A 16,314-nucleotide genomic window follows, 5' to 3' on the forward strand; every position below is an offset into this window, starting at 1 on the left:
TTGGTTTTTTTTTAATTATAGTTTTAAGTTTTCTTCTGATGATGTCTTCTGTGGATAATTCAGTGACCTGCCTCCATTTTGAAATTTTGTCCCACCACCTCCATCATTGGGTGAGCAGTGTGAGATTCCACACCTGGTTTTCAGGTCATCAATAAAATAGCACCAGAGTTGGTGCATTAATTAGATCTTGACTTAACTGTGGTTTAAAGAAAACAATGAATAAATATGACTCTTTCAACAAAAGGTATCAATTAGTGTAATTGCGCCATTCCTTTTCTTTATATTGATAAATCCTGCTGACAAGTTCCCTTTAAAAGGTTCTGTACAATGTACCAGAAAATAAAAGTCACCCTCAACGAGTGTCCAAAAAATGCAGCACATCCAGGGACAGGTTTATAGCAGGACTGTACACAGACAACTGAAGAGTGACATTACTAGACAATCAGTGCTTGCAGTTTAGGAATATTGTTACCCAGAGTAATGCCCATGAGTGTCTGGATAGTGAAGTCAGTCACACAGCCCATCAGTGTGTTTATATACTTTAAAATGTAGTTTAGAAAAGACCATTGCGGGTTCGTAGAATTGTAACCCAAGGCCATTGTAATCTGAGGGCTCACTGTGAAAGGAAATTAAGTAATTTTGCATTGATGGGTCATGACTTTCTAAGTGGTCAAACTACCAGGATTCTCAGGATGAAAGTCTAGATATGCTCTCTAGTTCCTTCCCAGGCTCATGTCTTGAATACTTGTCTTTTTTTATGCATTTCTACTTAATTTTTTTCCATTCATTTGAAAAAAAAAAAATACGCTACAGATGTCTTAAAAAAAAAAAAAGCAAACAAACCACACTTTGATGTTCAAATTTCCAAGGAAAAAAAATAAGTAGCCTTTCGTTAATATTGTGAAAAGCATTTTTTTTTTAACCTGTGAAGCACATGTAGGAAAAACCGCAGTATGTTAGCAAGCCCTAATAACCTGTTTGCATCAGTAACTCCATTTCTCTGCTCCTAAAATGGAACTGGAAGAGAATCCCACACAGACATGTGAACAGAGGGAGATTGGAAATGTGGGGGCGCATGCTTGTCTGGGTGCCGTGTAGGGCGACAACAAAGCATCAAAATATCCAAAGACGTTCATCATGGTGGAGTAACAAAGCGTACAATGAATAAAACACCACAACTGCAACCCAGCAAGTTTATTTTTTTTTTCTTTTTCCAGACAGGATTCGCTGCAGATGTTAAAGAGATTTAGTTATAACAACATTAACAACAATAATAAAAAAAAAAATACAAGTTGTCTTTTCTTCTATGGGATATGAGCTTTAACAAACATAAAAATTATGCTTAAATGTTGCACTAAAGTGATCTGGAGGCAATCCCCTAGTAGTACAACATCGCTGCACAACCCTCATGTGCTTCGTACAGGATCCAGTTCTCTCCTGGGACTGTAATGGTTACTAGAAATGTATACCACAAAACAAATACGAAATATTGTCCCATGTTTAAAATAACATGAAGGATGATTGACAAACAAGCTGCATTGCATGGGTGCAAGGAAATCCGCACGTACCCTTCAAGTGAATACCAAATTAATTTGCAATTCTACAGCAACTCTGCCGCACACAAGAAGAGATGGGGACGTAATGCGCAACAGTACTGCAAAGGAGGATTCTTGGCGAAGTATGGGATTCGCATCCGCATAGAAAGCTCTCGTAAAGAAAGTTGTTACCATTATGAGATCATCAGAGTTGAATCGTGGACAGAACTTACCAAGGCTATGACTTTACATGGATGTATGGAAAAAATAGAATACTTTGTGGACCAAACCAGTTAGGCTCTTAGGACAATGCACAGAAACGTTACTATCAGAAGTTTGCAGCTAGTGCTGGGTTTTAGGACACCCATTTCTTGCTAGCCCCAACAAGCACCCAGGCTTCCATGCAAGAGGCTGAGATTACTGCCAGTAACCAGCTGTCAATGGGGAAGATACGCAGCATACAGAAACCGATGCAAACCAAAGCATCTTCTGAGGAACCGAAAAGCAGATGATACCGAAGTGTTGCTCCGATCGTAATAAAATACTATTCAGAGCTATTCAATTTATTGGTAGACCTTGAGTACTATTTAAGGTAAGCTACAGACCCGGCGTAACTCCAGACACAAGCCTATCGGAAAATGTGCAAGTTACAGCCTTCGCTAAAACTGTAGTAACAAGGACTTACTCTAAAGCAACGTACAACAGAAAAAGAAGGACTGTCAAACCAATACAAATGTCAAAGGGAATAGATTTAACAAAAAAATAAAAAAATGCAGGAAATCATAGGGATATACTAATCAACTATGAGAAGTTTTCAGTCATCACTTTTTCTCTGATCAATGTTCCAAGCCATATGAAGGTAACAACTTAAAGCTTTGTTATACTGTTTGATAATATAAATTGATTATGGAATTTATTCAATGTCCATTTCTGGAAGTTTCTTTTCTGCATCGGAAGCTGAATCTGCATTTTGTTCTGCACCCTGCGGCCCCGTGCTGCTATTTACGTTGCTGTCTACTGGTCCGTTCTGCTCTCCGGCTGGCTGCTCCTCTTTTGGAGGCTCCACTTTGGGTTTTGGTTTGGAGACAATTGGGTTGCATGTGCTCAGCAATTCCTGAAATAAATAGATGAGAGAGAAAATTTGAAATAAACTGTTGTAAAACCTGTTTTCCCTACACACCCGCTCACCGTTCATCACTGCCAATCCTTGCCATTAGAGTTGGTCACACTATCAATCCACACAAATTCATTTATGGGTTGCGTAGCTTCCTATGGCCTGTTCTGCCTTTTCCCCATTGCATGCACAATACCGGAACCCCGGTAGTAGTGATGAGCGAATATACTCGTTACTCGAGATTTCCCGAGCACGCTCAGGTGTCCTCCGAGTATTTTTTAGTGCTCGGAGATTGTTTTCAGTGCCGCAGCTGAATGATTTACATCTGTTAGCCAGCATAAGCACATGTGGGGGTTGCCTGGTTGCTGGGGAATCCCCACATGTACTTATGCTGGTTAGCAGATGTAAATCATTCAGCTGCGGCGCTGAAAACTAAAGCGTGCTCGGGAAATCTCGAGTAACAAGTAAATTCACTCATCACTACTCGGTACCCCTACCATTAAGCAGGTGCTTTACAATAGTGGACCATGTTCGTGTTTTTGCTTTGCAGCATTTGCACAGTAAAAAGTTAACACTTCAGTTGATAATATCCAAGACAGTGGACTCTGGATGTGATCCCTCTGAATTTGGTCTCTAGCCCACGGGAAACCCATAGGTTTGAATTTGTCTGGAGAGCTGGAAATAAAATATGGCAGATATATGAAGCCAAATTCTGGCTTAGTATGACCACATCTTTAACCACCTTAATCATATGTATAAGACACTATCTGTCCCACTCAACAATTGGCTTTGACAGGAATCCAGCCAATAGGTGTAAACTTAAAAACAGTCTGAAGCCTTTAACCTGCACCATATTCATGAAAAGGTTAAGAATCTATTCACTCAATGGTTTACAGCAGTACTTCACAAACTGTAAGGCTACGTTCACATTTGCGTTGTGCGCCGCAGCGTCAGCGCCGCAACGCACAACGCAAACAAAAACGCAGCAAAACGCATGCACAACGCTGCGTTTTGCGCCGCATGCGTCCTTTTTTTCATTGATTTTGGACGCAGCAAAAATGCAACTTGCTGCGTCCTCTGCGCCCGGACGTGTGCGCCGCAGTGATGCATGCGGCGCAAAACGCAAGTGCGACGCATGTCCATGCGCCCCCATGTTAAATATAGGGGCGCATGACGCATGCGGCCGCTGCGGCGCAGACCACAAATGTGAACGTAGACTAAGATGGACCTCAGTAGTCCAGGCAGGTTTTTATGGAAGAGATCATATGCTGCACAGTCCGTTAGATGGCTGCAGAAATCTAAAGTTGAGCAACATCCATAACTAATTTTATTCCTATTTTACTGATCTACTAAATTCAGGATGCAAAAGAACAGAACAAAACACCAACGCCAGAGCTGCGGCGTGAAGACAAGAAGAGGACGTCATCATAAGAAGAAAGGAGGCCCCAGACCGCGACACCCACCGCAGCGGGACCGCCCCCCGGGTGAGTATAATCTAACCTCTTTTTCTCATCTTTCAGGTTACATCGTGGGCTTATCTACAGCATTCCAGAATGCTGTAGATAAGCCCCTGATGCCGGTGGGCTTAGCTCAACTTCCATTTTGGGGGTGACAGGTTCCCTTTAAAGCAGGTTTCCACTGGTAGGATATTGATCGCTTTAGTGGCCACTTCTGGGATCAGATATTAGAAACTGAGGTGATGGAGCTGTGGTTCTCCCGTTTGCACCCGGTCACTGCCAGAGCTAGTAACTGCTGATCCGTGAGGGTGTAGGACCCCCAACGATCTGATATGGATTGCCTATTCCTCACGATCTGTTATCAATATCATGATGAGCAGAAAACCCCTTTAATTTTAGTATAGACTTCCACTACAGATAGTGAGGCCTGAATCTCATCTTAATCAGTCTGGTGAGGTCTCAGACAATTGAGAAGCTCTGGTTTTAAGAAGAAACCTGTGCATCACCGATTACGCACGTGATGTCTAACCTACTAATACTTGATAATATACAGGATAGGCATATCCCAAATGTCATACATTAGAAAAGCTGAACATCATGCATCTAGGCAAACATTCATTTAAAAAAAATAAACAAACAAACAAAGAAAACCACTCACTTTTGTTTTTGCTTGTATCTCCATTGTTTTCACCACTGGATCTATAGTAAGGTTCTGCTTTATCTGCAGGTTCATCTTGTTATTCATCCACTCCATGGCTTCATTTGTGGTCTTCTCAACCTTCTCCATGTCAGCAGCATCTAAATGGTCATATGCTTCTTCCTGCAGCCAGAAACAGAAAATCATGCTATTACATCAATGACAGGGACCTGGGAATTTTGTGCATCCATGATTTTCCTTACAATTTTGATGGTATCCTGCTCACAAAGCAGAAGATCATTAAGACCAAGTTCACATGTCTAAGACTTGCTGCACATTACCGGTGTGGAAATACACCAAGAACAAAATAAAAATAAAATAATTGCAGCAATTCCTCCTCCATTTCCCTTGACCATTGAATCCATTTGGTTTCCACATTAACCCCTTCACCCCCAAGGGTGGTTTGCACGTTAATGACCGGGCCAATTTTTACAATTCTGACCACTGTCCCTTTATGAGGTTATAACTCTGGAACGCTTCAACGGATCTTGGCGATTCTGACATTGTTTTCTCGTGACATATTGTACTTCATGATAGTGGTAAAATTTCTTCGATATAAGTTGCGTTTATTTGTGAAAAAAACGAATATTTGGCGAAAATTTTGAAAATTTCGCAATTTTCCAACTTTTAATTTTTATGCCCTTAAATCACAGACATATGTCACGCAAAATACTTAATAAGTAACATTTCCCACATGTCTACTTTACATCAGCACAATTTTGGAACCAAAATTTTTTTTTGTGACGGAGTTATAAGGGTTAAAAGTTGACCAGCAATTTCTCATTTTTACAACACCATTTTTTTTTAGGGACCACATCTCATTTGAAGTCATTTTGAGGGGTCTATATGATAGAAAATACCCAAGTGTGACACCATTCTAAAAACTGCACCCCTCAAGGTACTCAAAACCACTTTCAAGAAGTTTATTAACCCTTCAGGTGTTTCACAGGAATTTTTGGAATGTTTAAATAAAAATGAACATTTAACTTTTTTTCACACAAAATTTATTTCAGATCCAATTTGTTTTATTTTACCAAGGGTAACAGGAGAAAATAGACCCCAAAATTTGTTGTACAATTTGTCCTGAGTACGCTGATACCCCATATGTGGGGGTAATCCACTGTTTGGGCGCATGGCAGAGCTCGGAAGGAAAGGAGCGCCATTTGACTTTTCAATGCAAAATTGACTGGAATTGAGATGGGACGCCATGTTGCATTTGGAGAGCCCCTGATGTGCCTAAACATTGAAACCCCCCACAAGTGACACCATTTTGGAAAGTAGACCCCTTAAGGAACTTATCTAGATGTGTGGTGAGCACTTTGACCCAACAAGTGCTTCACAGAAGTTTATAATGCAGAGCGGTAAAAATAAAAAATCATATTTTTTCACAAAAATGATCTTTTCGCCCCCAATTTTTTATTTTCCCAAGGGTAAGAAGAAATTGGACCCCAAAAATTGTTGTGCAATTTGTCCTGAGTACGCTGATACCCCATATGTGGGTGTAAACCATTGTTTGGGCGCAGGGCAGAGCTCGGAAGGGAAGGAGTGCCATTTGACTTTTCAATGCAAAATTGACTGGAATTAAGATGGGATGCCATGTTGCGTTTGCAGAGCCCCTGATGTGCCTAAACATTAAAAACCCCCACAAGTGACACCATTTTGGAAAGTAGACCCCCTAAGGAACTTATCTAGATGTGTTTTGAGAGCTTTGAACCCCCAAGTGTTTCACTACAGTTTATAACGCAGAGCCGTGAAAATAAAAATTCTTTTTTTTTTTTCACAAAAATGATTTTTTAGCCCCCAGTTTTGCATTTTCACAAGGGTATCAGGATAAATTGGACCTCAAAAGTTGTTGTCCAATTTGTCCTGAGTATGCTGATACCCGATATGTGGGGGGGAACCACTGTTTGGGCGCATGACAGAGCTCGGAAGGGAAGGAGCGCCATTTGGAATGCAGACTTAAATGGATTGGTCTGCAGGCGTCACGTTGCATTTGCAGAGCCCCTGATGTACGCAAACAGTACAAACCCCCCACAAGTGACCCCATATCGGAAACTAGACCCCCCAAGGAACTTATCTAGATGTGTTGTGAGAACTTTGAACCCCCAAGTGTTTCACTACAGTTTACAACGCAGAGCCGTGAAAATAAAAAATCTTTTTTTCCCCACAAAACTTATTTTTTGGCCCCCAGTTTTGTATTTTCACAAGGGTAGCAGGAGAAATTGGACCCCAAAAGATGATGTCCAATTTGTCCTGAGTACGCTGATACCCCATATGTTGGGGTAAACCCCTGTTTGGGCACACGGGAGAGCTCGGAAGGGAAGGAGCACTGTTTTCCTTTTTCAACGCAGAATTGGCTGGAATTCAGATCGGATGCCATATCCCGTTTGGAGAGCCCCTGATGTGCCCGAACAGTGGAAACCCCCCAATTATAACTGAAACCCTAATCCAAACACACCCCTTACCCTAATCCCAACAGTAACCCTAACCACTCCTCTAACCCAGACACACCCAACCCTATTCCCAACCGTAAATGTAATCCAAACCCTAACCCTATCTTTAGCCCCAACCCTAACCCTAGCCCCAACCCTAGCCCTAGCAATAACCCTAGTCCTAACTCTAGTCCTAACTCTAGCCCTAACCCTAATGGGAAAATGGAGATAAATACATTTATTTTTATTTTTCCCTAACTAAGGGGGTGATGAAGGGGGGTTTGATTTACTTTTATAGCGGGTTTTTTAGCGGATTTTTATGATTGGCAGCCGTCACACACTGAAAGACGCTTTTCATTGCAAAAAATATTTTTTGCGTTACCACATTTTGAGAGCTGTAATTTTTCCATATTTGAGTCCACAGAGTCATGTGAGATCTTGTTTTTTGCGGGATGCGTTGACGTTTTTATTGGTAACATTTTCGGACACGTGACATTTTTTGATCGCTTTTTATTCCGATTTTTGTGAGGCAGAGTGATCAAAAACCAGCTATTCATGAATTTCTTTTTGGGGAGGCGTTTATACCGTTCCGCGTTTGGTAAAATTGATAAAGCAGTTTTATTCTTCGGGTCAGTACGATTACAGCGATACCTCATTTATATCATTTTTTTTTATGTTTTGGCGCTTTTATACGATAAAAACTATTTTATAGAAAAAATAATTATTTTGGTATTGCTTTATTCTCAGGACTATAACTTTTTTATTTTTTCGCTGATGATGCTGTATGGCGGCTCGTTATTTGCGGGACAAGATGACGCTTTCAGCGGTACCATGGTTATTTATATCAGTCTTTTTGATCGCGTGTTATTCCACTTTTTGTTCGGCGGTATGATAATAAAGCGTTGTTTTTTGCCTCGTTTTTTTTTTTTCTTACGGTGTTTACTGAAGGGGTTAACTAGTGGGCCAGTTTTATAGGTCGGGTCGTTACGGACGCGGCGATACTAAATATGTGTACTTTTATTGTTTTTATTTTATTTAGATAAAGAAATGTATTTATGGGAATAATTTTTTTTTTCTTCATTATTTTGGATTTTTTTTTTTACACATTTGGAATTTTTTTTTTTTTACTTTTTTACTTTGCCCCAGGGGGGGACAATACAGATCGGTGATCTGTCAGTTTGCATAGCACTCTGACAGATCACCGATCTGCGAGAAGTGCAGGCTGCTTCACAGTGCCTGCTCTGAGCAGGCTTCTGTGAAGCCACCTCCCTCCCTGCAGGACCCGGATCCGCGGCCATCTTGGATCCGGGTCTGGAGCAGGCAGGGAGGGAGGTAAGACCCTCGCAGCAACGCGATCACATCGCGTTGCTGCGGGGGGCTCAGGGAAGCCCGCAGGGAGCCCCCTCCCTGCGCGATGCTTCCCTGCACCGCCGGCACATCGCGATCATGTTTGATCGCGGTGTGCCGAGGGTTAATGTGCCGGGGGCGGTCCGTGACCGCTCCTGGCACATAGTGCCGGATGTCAGCTGCGATATGCAGCTGACACCCGGCCGCGATCGGCCGCGCTCCCCCCGTGAGCGCGGCCGATCGGCTATGATGTACTATCCCGTCGAGGGTCAGATAGGCCCAGGTCACCTCGACGGGTTAGTACGTCTAAGGTCACAGAGGGGTTAAATTTAGAAAACTTGTGTGTCTCAGGAGGTCAGCCATGTTGTCCGCTCTCCCTTTTTATCACTGTCCTGCATCCGGCTGTGAAATAACTTAAGTCATGCGCCTTTGATCAATCGGTCACCAACTGGAGATCGATTAGGTCAGCAATACATTAATACAATATTCCCTGTGATTTTTTATAAGACTGTCTCCATGTAGTATTTGTGAAAATAAAAGTGTACTAAATTTTACTATCATTCATTTCTAGGCCACGTCTAACTTTAAGAGTGGATCACATACCTTATTTTTAAAAGCATTAATAACTTTCAGGTAAAGTTGAATTTGTTTTCCAAGCTCTTCAAAGGCTTTTGGTCTGTCCTCAAACTCCTGGTAACGTGTCTGGATAGGCTGGCCTAGATTCTAGAAGTAACATGAAGAAATTGACACGCTCTTTAGAGCTTGATATAACAAGAGGCAACACTGCTCATTTCCAAGTGCTGGCAAGAGGCTCATTCTGAATGACAAGATTTACACCAACACTAATATTTCAGGCTTCAGAATTTAAAGTTGTGATTTTTTCCTTATAATGAACATGTAAGCAAATGTGGTACAATATAGTTTAGTATTACCTTTAGATCTGTTATTTTGTCTATGTACACTTGTTTTGACTGATCTTCGCCATCTTCATACAACCAGTTCTCAGTGTCTTCCAGCTTCAGAATGAAACTATTCCGATCCTTAAAATAGTAAAGGAATATAACAGTGATACAAAAGGAAGTGTACAGATAGGTCATTAAGAACGATCAGAGTGACAGATTCAGAGACGCCAGGGTGGTCTATCGGAAACTAAAACGCACTAACACTAGAGGTTCCTATTGAAAGCTAGGGTTATAATCCGCTGACATATCGCAGACATCTCAGAAGGCTGGAGAAGTTTGAGGAACAGTAGGCTTCAGTCTAGAAAACTAATATTGGCTGCATTGCCAGAAAAAAACATTGAAAGGGCAACTATACCATGTATTCATAATGCGATATTGAGTCAAAGGCTATCATTGTGCAGAGCAAGACGACAAAGTAGGTCTAACCTCTTCAGCCACGAGAGCAGCTTTTGTCTTTGATGCAACGATAACCAGAGATTGGTTTGAAGACCACATAGGCAATGCCAGGTCTTCAAGAGGAGAGTCACACTAACCCAACTTCCAAGATTAGGGGGTGGGGTGGCATAATGTACAGTAACAAAACCCCACTAGCCTTCTTTCCAAGTACAATAATAGCTTGGCTTTACAATTGGATTTGGTGGTGAAACCATTGGTATGGGCATTTCTCTAAATCGTCCCAGGACAACATAAAGCCAGACTGCATTGTGCTACTGTGAGCAGCTTGTGTGGCCTAAACATGATACCATGGCCTGCAGACTCTCGATTGATCTCCCATCAACACTCTGGGACATTAATGGTTTGCAAAGGTGTATTACGAACTATCAGGCTGCGTGTGGATAATTTAAGCACTCCTTTAAAAAACAAAACCAAAAAAAAACAAAAAAAAAAAAACAAGACAGTTCTTCATGTAGGTTTTACAACAGACATGTAAAATGTATGTTTTATACTGCCACTTGCCCTTAGGCCTCTTTCACACTTCCGTTTTTTTACAGTCACAATCCGTCAAAATGTTGAAAAGACGGATCCTGTGCAGATTGTAAAAAACGGATACACTGGATCCGTTTTTTCGACAGATCCGTAGCATTTTCCAAGCGATCTGTAGCATCGCTTGGAAAACTGATTGACAGGGGTCACACTTGTTAAACATTGTGTTTGACAAGTGTGACCAACTTTTTACTATTGATGCTGCCTAGGCAGCATCAATAGTAAAAAGATCTAATGTTAAAATAAAAAAATCTTGATATTCTCACCTTCCGGCGTCCCTCGCAGCGTTCCCGATGCTTGTGATGCTCCGGTTCCCAATAATGCCTTGCGAGAATGACCTGATTACGTAGCATCACACGAGACCGCTACGTCAAAGGTCATGGTCTCACAAGGCATTACTGAGAACGGGAGCATTGCGAGTATCGGGAACGCTGTGGGGCACGCCAGAAGGTGGGAATATCAAGATTTTTTTAAAATTATTTTTAACATTATATCTTTTTACTATTGATGTTGCATAGGCAGCATCAACAGTAAAAAGAGAGCGAGCGAGAGAGAATTTCCCTGACTGGAAATTCTTCCGCGCATGCTTAGTTTCAAAAGACGGCATCCGTCACTGGATTCCTGCTTTTGACAGTTAGCGACGGATCCTGGGTCCATAGGCTTCCATTATAGCCAACGACGGACAGCGCAGGATCCGTCGCTGAGCGATTTTCTGACGTACAGAAAAAAAACATTCCTCTGTGCGTTGTTTCCGCCCGGACAGCAATTTTACGACGAATCCAGTGCACGATGGATGAAATGGAAGGCCATCCGTCACAATCCGTCGCTAATACAAGTCTATGAGAAAAAAACGGATCCAGCAGAAACATTTGCTTGATCCGTTTTTCTTCACAAAACGACACATTGTGACGGAAAAAGAAAGACGGAATTGTGAAAGAGGCCCAAGGTCAGAAAAAAACAAATAAAAAAAACCCCAGCATTTTGAACATGCATATAGCAATTGCAAACTGCTTTGATACTTTGTATGGCTGCAAGAAATAAGCCTTAAGTCTCGATAAATAAAAGGCAAATTATTGGATTATTTCCTGAGAAGGTGGATCGCCAGCACAGAGTTATAACTGAAGGCACTTACATCTTCATTGACAAACTTCTCATAAACACTGCACAGTTTGTCCCTCATCTCGTAGACATATTCCTCTACCGCATTCTTTGCATCATTTCGTTCCTTCTCCAATTTATCCTGCATGATCATTTTTCCCTAAGAGAGAGAAAGCAACATTTAGCCCCCATAGGTCCCTGTCCATGCTTAAATTTCTACAGTGCAACAATGGAAAAGAGTTCCAAAATTCTTCCTCTAGACAACATTAATTAGTGTGTATGGGTGACCACCACAATTTACCATCTATGAGATCAGCCACCATCATGCATCCCATAGAATAGACCAGAGCACAGGTCATTGTTGTGCACAATGCTCCGTTCACAAAAGTGACTTTGGGGCTGGAATCTGACCCTCAGCGATCACACGCATTTATAACCCATCCTAAATAAATCCCCAAAAGAGCATATATTACAAATGGAGGCAAGGAAATTGAGGGCTAAGACTTTCCCCTGTGCACAAGCCAAAATAACTACTTGTCAGCTCGAAATACGGAACCACGTCACAAGTTTTGCAAGGCAAATCAATATCCTGGCGCAACCCCCCACTCCCAAACAAAACAAGCCACTATCCATCAAACATTTGAGACTAAAAAGGGATTTTTCTTTAGACCCATTTATTAGCAGCACTTCTTTCTCCATAATGAATATTTCTTGATATCTGCTAAATGTTCGGCATGAGCACCATAAGGTGCAGACCATGACCAACACATGCTGGTCCCTACGTTTATGGAGTCTCACTAGCAATATATACAGATATGTGCTCCCAGCCTCTTCAATCCAGGGCCCGAGAAAGGATGGCAGAGCTCCCGGGCTCTGAAGAGGATAACCAAGAGGCAGAAACAAGTCCCCAGGTATGTTGAGGTGACTCAAATCCTCCAGGCACGTTCGGTCTCTAAATCATTGTTAGATGAGTATACGAAACACAAACCTCATTCTCAATAAATAGGTTTAGGGAGTCCCTTCCTATCTGCCATGGAGGATAGTGCTCGATGGGCAGGTCAATGGTGCTGGTCTTCACTTTGGGTTTTTTGGCTTGAGGAGGCTGATCATTCTTTTTCTCCTTAGGTGAAGTTTGAGCTGTCTAAGAAAAAGCAAAACAGAAGCTTTTAGCATACAACAGTGTGTTTCCACCCTTGAATTACCGTATTTCATAGTTATGGACTTCATTAGATAAAGACTTTCCAAGATAGTGTGTCACACTATCATGTTGCAAGAGAAAGATTCCCTAAACCGTCAAATCCTTTTAATAATCAGTTCTGAACTTCTCGTGTACAAGTCTGGAAGCAGAAGATACTGGACAATGAAAGGATGACAGATGAGTGATCCAGTAGTTTAAGGCCAATTTTAACACTGTGTGGGAATCTATTAAAAATTCTACTGCACTGTCCAATCACATCCCAACCTGTGTGTAATATGCAAAAGTGAAGAATGGCATCAATGACAAAATAAAACAAAAGCGGTGGGATCCACAGAAGACCTCAATTGGGAAACAAGAGGTGACTTTTCAAAGGCAAGTATAGGACAAACAGTTTAAAATAGAGATAGATTGCAACATAGTACTAGGTCTAAGTTACCAACCAACACCAAATACTTGTGTCCCAGGTATAACTATATTGAGTGTAATCTCAAAATGTATTAATCACCTCCATTTCTTCAGAACTAGGCTTGTTTTCAGCCTGCGACGACTGATTCTCTTCTTGCTTTTGCTCCTCTTGGTCAACCTGCATTTTCTATCAACAGATGTGTTAAGCATTAGTAACGGAAAAGTTCAACGGACTGTTCTAATTGTAGAAAACTGCATAACAGTAGTACCTCCTCATCTTTTGCAGCTTGGTCTGTATCCATAGGTTCCTCTGAATCATCCGTTTTGTGGACTTCAACAAGAGATGCACTTGAAACGCTAAATATACCATGGACATTAACGCGTACTTTAACCTTTACCTTGGAACTGGATCCATCAACCTGAGGAACCACTTTCTGCACATGAAACTGACCTGTTAAAGCCGAACAGTTAAAATCAGAGTCTTTGATAATCAAGGTTCACACACAGGTAATCTGAATCATTCTTAAATGGGTTGTCCCAACTTACCAAGCCATCACCTATTCAAAGGATGGGTGATAAAAGATCCAAAATACAAAGCTGTGGTTGAGCAGACGCACCATTCTACTCAGTCTATAACCATCTCCTGCAGTCTAACAGGCAATAAATGAGACGAGTGAGGCCGCTCGACCACTGCTCTACTCATTTAAAAAGGAGTTTTCCAGGCTACAGCTTTATTTCTGAAAATACTGTGTGACAACAGGTTGCGAAATCCTAATAGTGTACAATGAGCACAGTTAGGATTTTGCTGTTGCCTGCTCAAGCAAGCAATCCCATTACCACCAAAAAGCCATATGCATCGTTGCAATCACGTTCCGATTGACAAATCTTCCTGCTTTTCTCAATGTTCTAGAAGAATGGGATAAGGTAGTCCCATAGGGCGAGTAATCAGACATTACCTTACGGATCACCCAGCACATAGCCTAGATTGTAGGGGGTGCTGACTGCTATCTTGAGGGAAGGAAGAAAAGACAGGCACCGATCCTACTATCTTGCATGCCAGTTGAGTCCTCTGCTATTGAGCTAAACCCCCTGCAGTGGGGAAGAGAACCCTGATTGGAGGCAAATATCCTCCCCGAAAAGTCACCATCCAGGAGGACAACAGAAAGGGTAATGCAGGGAAACTAAAGGGAAATTTGCGGTGTAGATGTCTGCATTGTTTGAAAGGAAGTGCGATATATTACTTTTGACCACGTTTTTGCCCCCCCCAATATTAAAACCAATAGCCTACACGTTAGTATTGCTGTATTTTCGTGGGGTACTTTATTAACACTAGAGTATATGTAGTCTGAGACCATTCCAACTAGTGCATACTATCCTTTGGAAGTGATCCCAGTCTATAGCTTCCTATTCAGTATGCACATATAGAGATCCTCAATGTAAAAATACCAAAGAATATCGTCCTTTTTATTGCACTGTGCCCTCAATTCAAACCCTGGACAACCCAGCCCTAAACTAGAGTTGATCAGTATTCATGTGCTATGGTGATTTCAGACTGTCAAGCTATTACTACTTGCCCCTACAACAGCTTTAATTTTATGCCACAGTGGGACAAGTAGATTCCCCCACAAAGATTCCTAAGACATCAATTCCTCCCACGACTAATACATTGTACCGCTCGTTTTATAGCTCCTGATGCATTCAATTGCTATTTTATCGCTGCGCTCCCAAGTTGCATCAGCTAACCAGTTAAAATATAAATATTTTCTGTTGATAACAAGGTGAACGCCGTCACCCCTATATCGCTTCTTCAGTATACATATTGAATTATCAGGGTCCTTGGTTATTGAACTCCCACACTGCACCAACTCACTATTGATGCCCAGATACATATATAACCCGGATACACGGCATGTGCTGGCTGATCAGCTGTTCGGCATGCATGGAGTGCCTGTGTGTTGGGCTCTCCATGCCGAACAGCCGGAGCGATCCAGGTATCCGGGTTCCCTCTGCAGCTTATTCGGTAAGCGCTATAGCTTGCCAAATAAGCAGGGACCCAATCAAATTCGCTCATCTTTAATGCCCATCATCGAATGGATCTAGAAAGCCAGTAGTACGTCAAAGACACAAGCTGGTATAGTGAAAGGCCCCGGTATGGTGTGCAGTTGCTTGCAGGAGCCGCTTGGGCAAAGGTGGCACATAGGGAAAGAGACAGAAAATCCCATGGAAAAGGAAAGACTTCCAGGCAAATTAAAGAGGAGGGAAGTCCTGTTAGTAATGACTCCCAGAAATGAGAAGGAGGGGGAAGGATAACTTCAGTGGCCTCACACACTGGGATTACCAGCACTCTGCTGTGTGACCAGACATGGCGTTAAGTGACCGATGTAATAGACACCTGCAATACGTAGAAGTGAATGCCATGTACTCCACGGCTTTATATGCAAGCTCAGTTAATGAACATTGCCCCTATGAATTGAATTTTTTTTCAGAACTTCCTTACTTTCATACTAAACTTGGATGGCACAGATTAGAAGAGATGAAAATCTGAATTCTGCAGAAAAGGATACATAACGCACGGCAAATTTGTAGGTCCCCAAAAGAAGCTTAGGCTGGTTTCTACAGACATCCAAAGCCTGACCAAGGGCTATTGCTATGAGGTGTAGTTATAAAGTGAGAGTCTATATTCTCTGGTAACCAGTGAAACTTTCTACTTGTAGATCTTAGGGTGTTCTTTCTGCAAGAGTTTTAGAAAGTGGGGTCCGGGAAACTTTATAGGAACCATTTGTGATTAACATTTTTTACAAATTATATGAAAAAAATGCAGAAGTTAGCATAGCTTATCAGTCTCATAAGTCAACTACGCATTACAAGTGCTAAAGACATAACTAGTAAAACTTGCCTAAAGAAGGGTCAGGATATGGAAGCTCTTTGGGCGCGCTGTAGTAAGCATCCAAACTAAAAGGTTCCTTCCTGTAGAACGTTAGCACTTTGGAGAAGGGAGCAGCATGGTTCTTTGGGAACACCTCACAGTCGCTGAAAAAAACCACAAAGTCAATTACACATTATTACCAAGACTTACCAAAATCAT

At 41.8% G+C, this 16,314-nt stretch overlaps 1 protein-coding gene across 1 annotated transcript in view; it reads right to left on the reverse strand.

The window, feature by feature from the left end:
• Window positions 1–1,179: 1,179 nt before the first annotated feature.
• HSPA4 (heat shock protein family A (Hsp70) member 4) overlaps window positions 1,180–16,314 on the reverse strand; it is a 36,778-nt gene continuing 21,643 nt past the window's right edge. Inside the window, exons 11-19 of the mRNA XM_077265850.1 lie at window positions 16,126–16,259; window positions 13,499–13,680; window positions 13,330–13,416; window positions 12,615–12,767; window positions 11,661–11,786; window positions 9,515–9,622; window positions 9,186–9,305; window positions 4,765–4,926; window positions 1,180–2,649 (exon numbers count right to left, since the gene is read on the reverse strand). Coding sequence (XP_077121965.1) covers window positions 2,449–2,649; window positions 4,765–4,926; window positions 9,186–9,305; window positions 9,515–9,622; window positions 11,661–11,786; window positions 12,615–12,767; window positions 13,330–13,416; window positions 13,499–13,680; window positions 16,126–16,259 — 1,273 coding nt within the window. The 3' untranslated portion in view covers window positions 1,180–2,448. The remainder of the gene's footprint in view (window positions 2,650–4,764; window positions 4,927–9,185; window positions 9,306–9,514; window positions 9,623–11,660; window positions 11,787–12,614; window positions 12,768–13,329; window positions 13,417–13,498; window positions 13,681–16,125; window positions 16,260–16,314) is intronic.

The sequence above is a fragment of the Ranitomeya variabilis genome, chromosome 5 (assembly GCF_051348905.1).
Source record: "Ranitomeya variabilis isolate aRanVar5 chromosome 5, aRanVar5.hap1, whole genome shotgun sequence".
Taxonomy (NCBI): Eukaryota; Metazoa; Chordata; class Amphibia; order Anura; family Dendrobatidae; genus Ranitomeya; species Ranitomeya variabilis.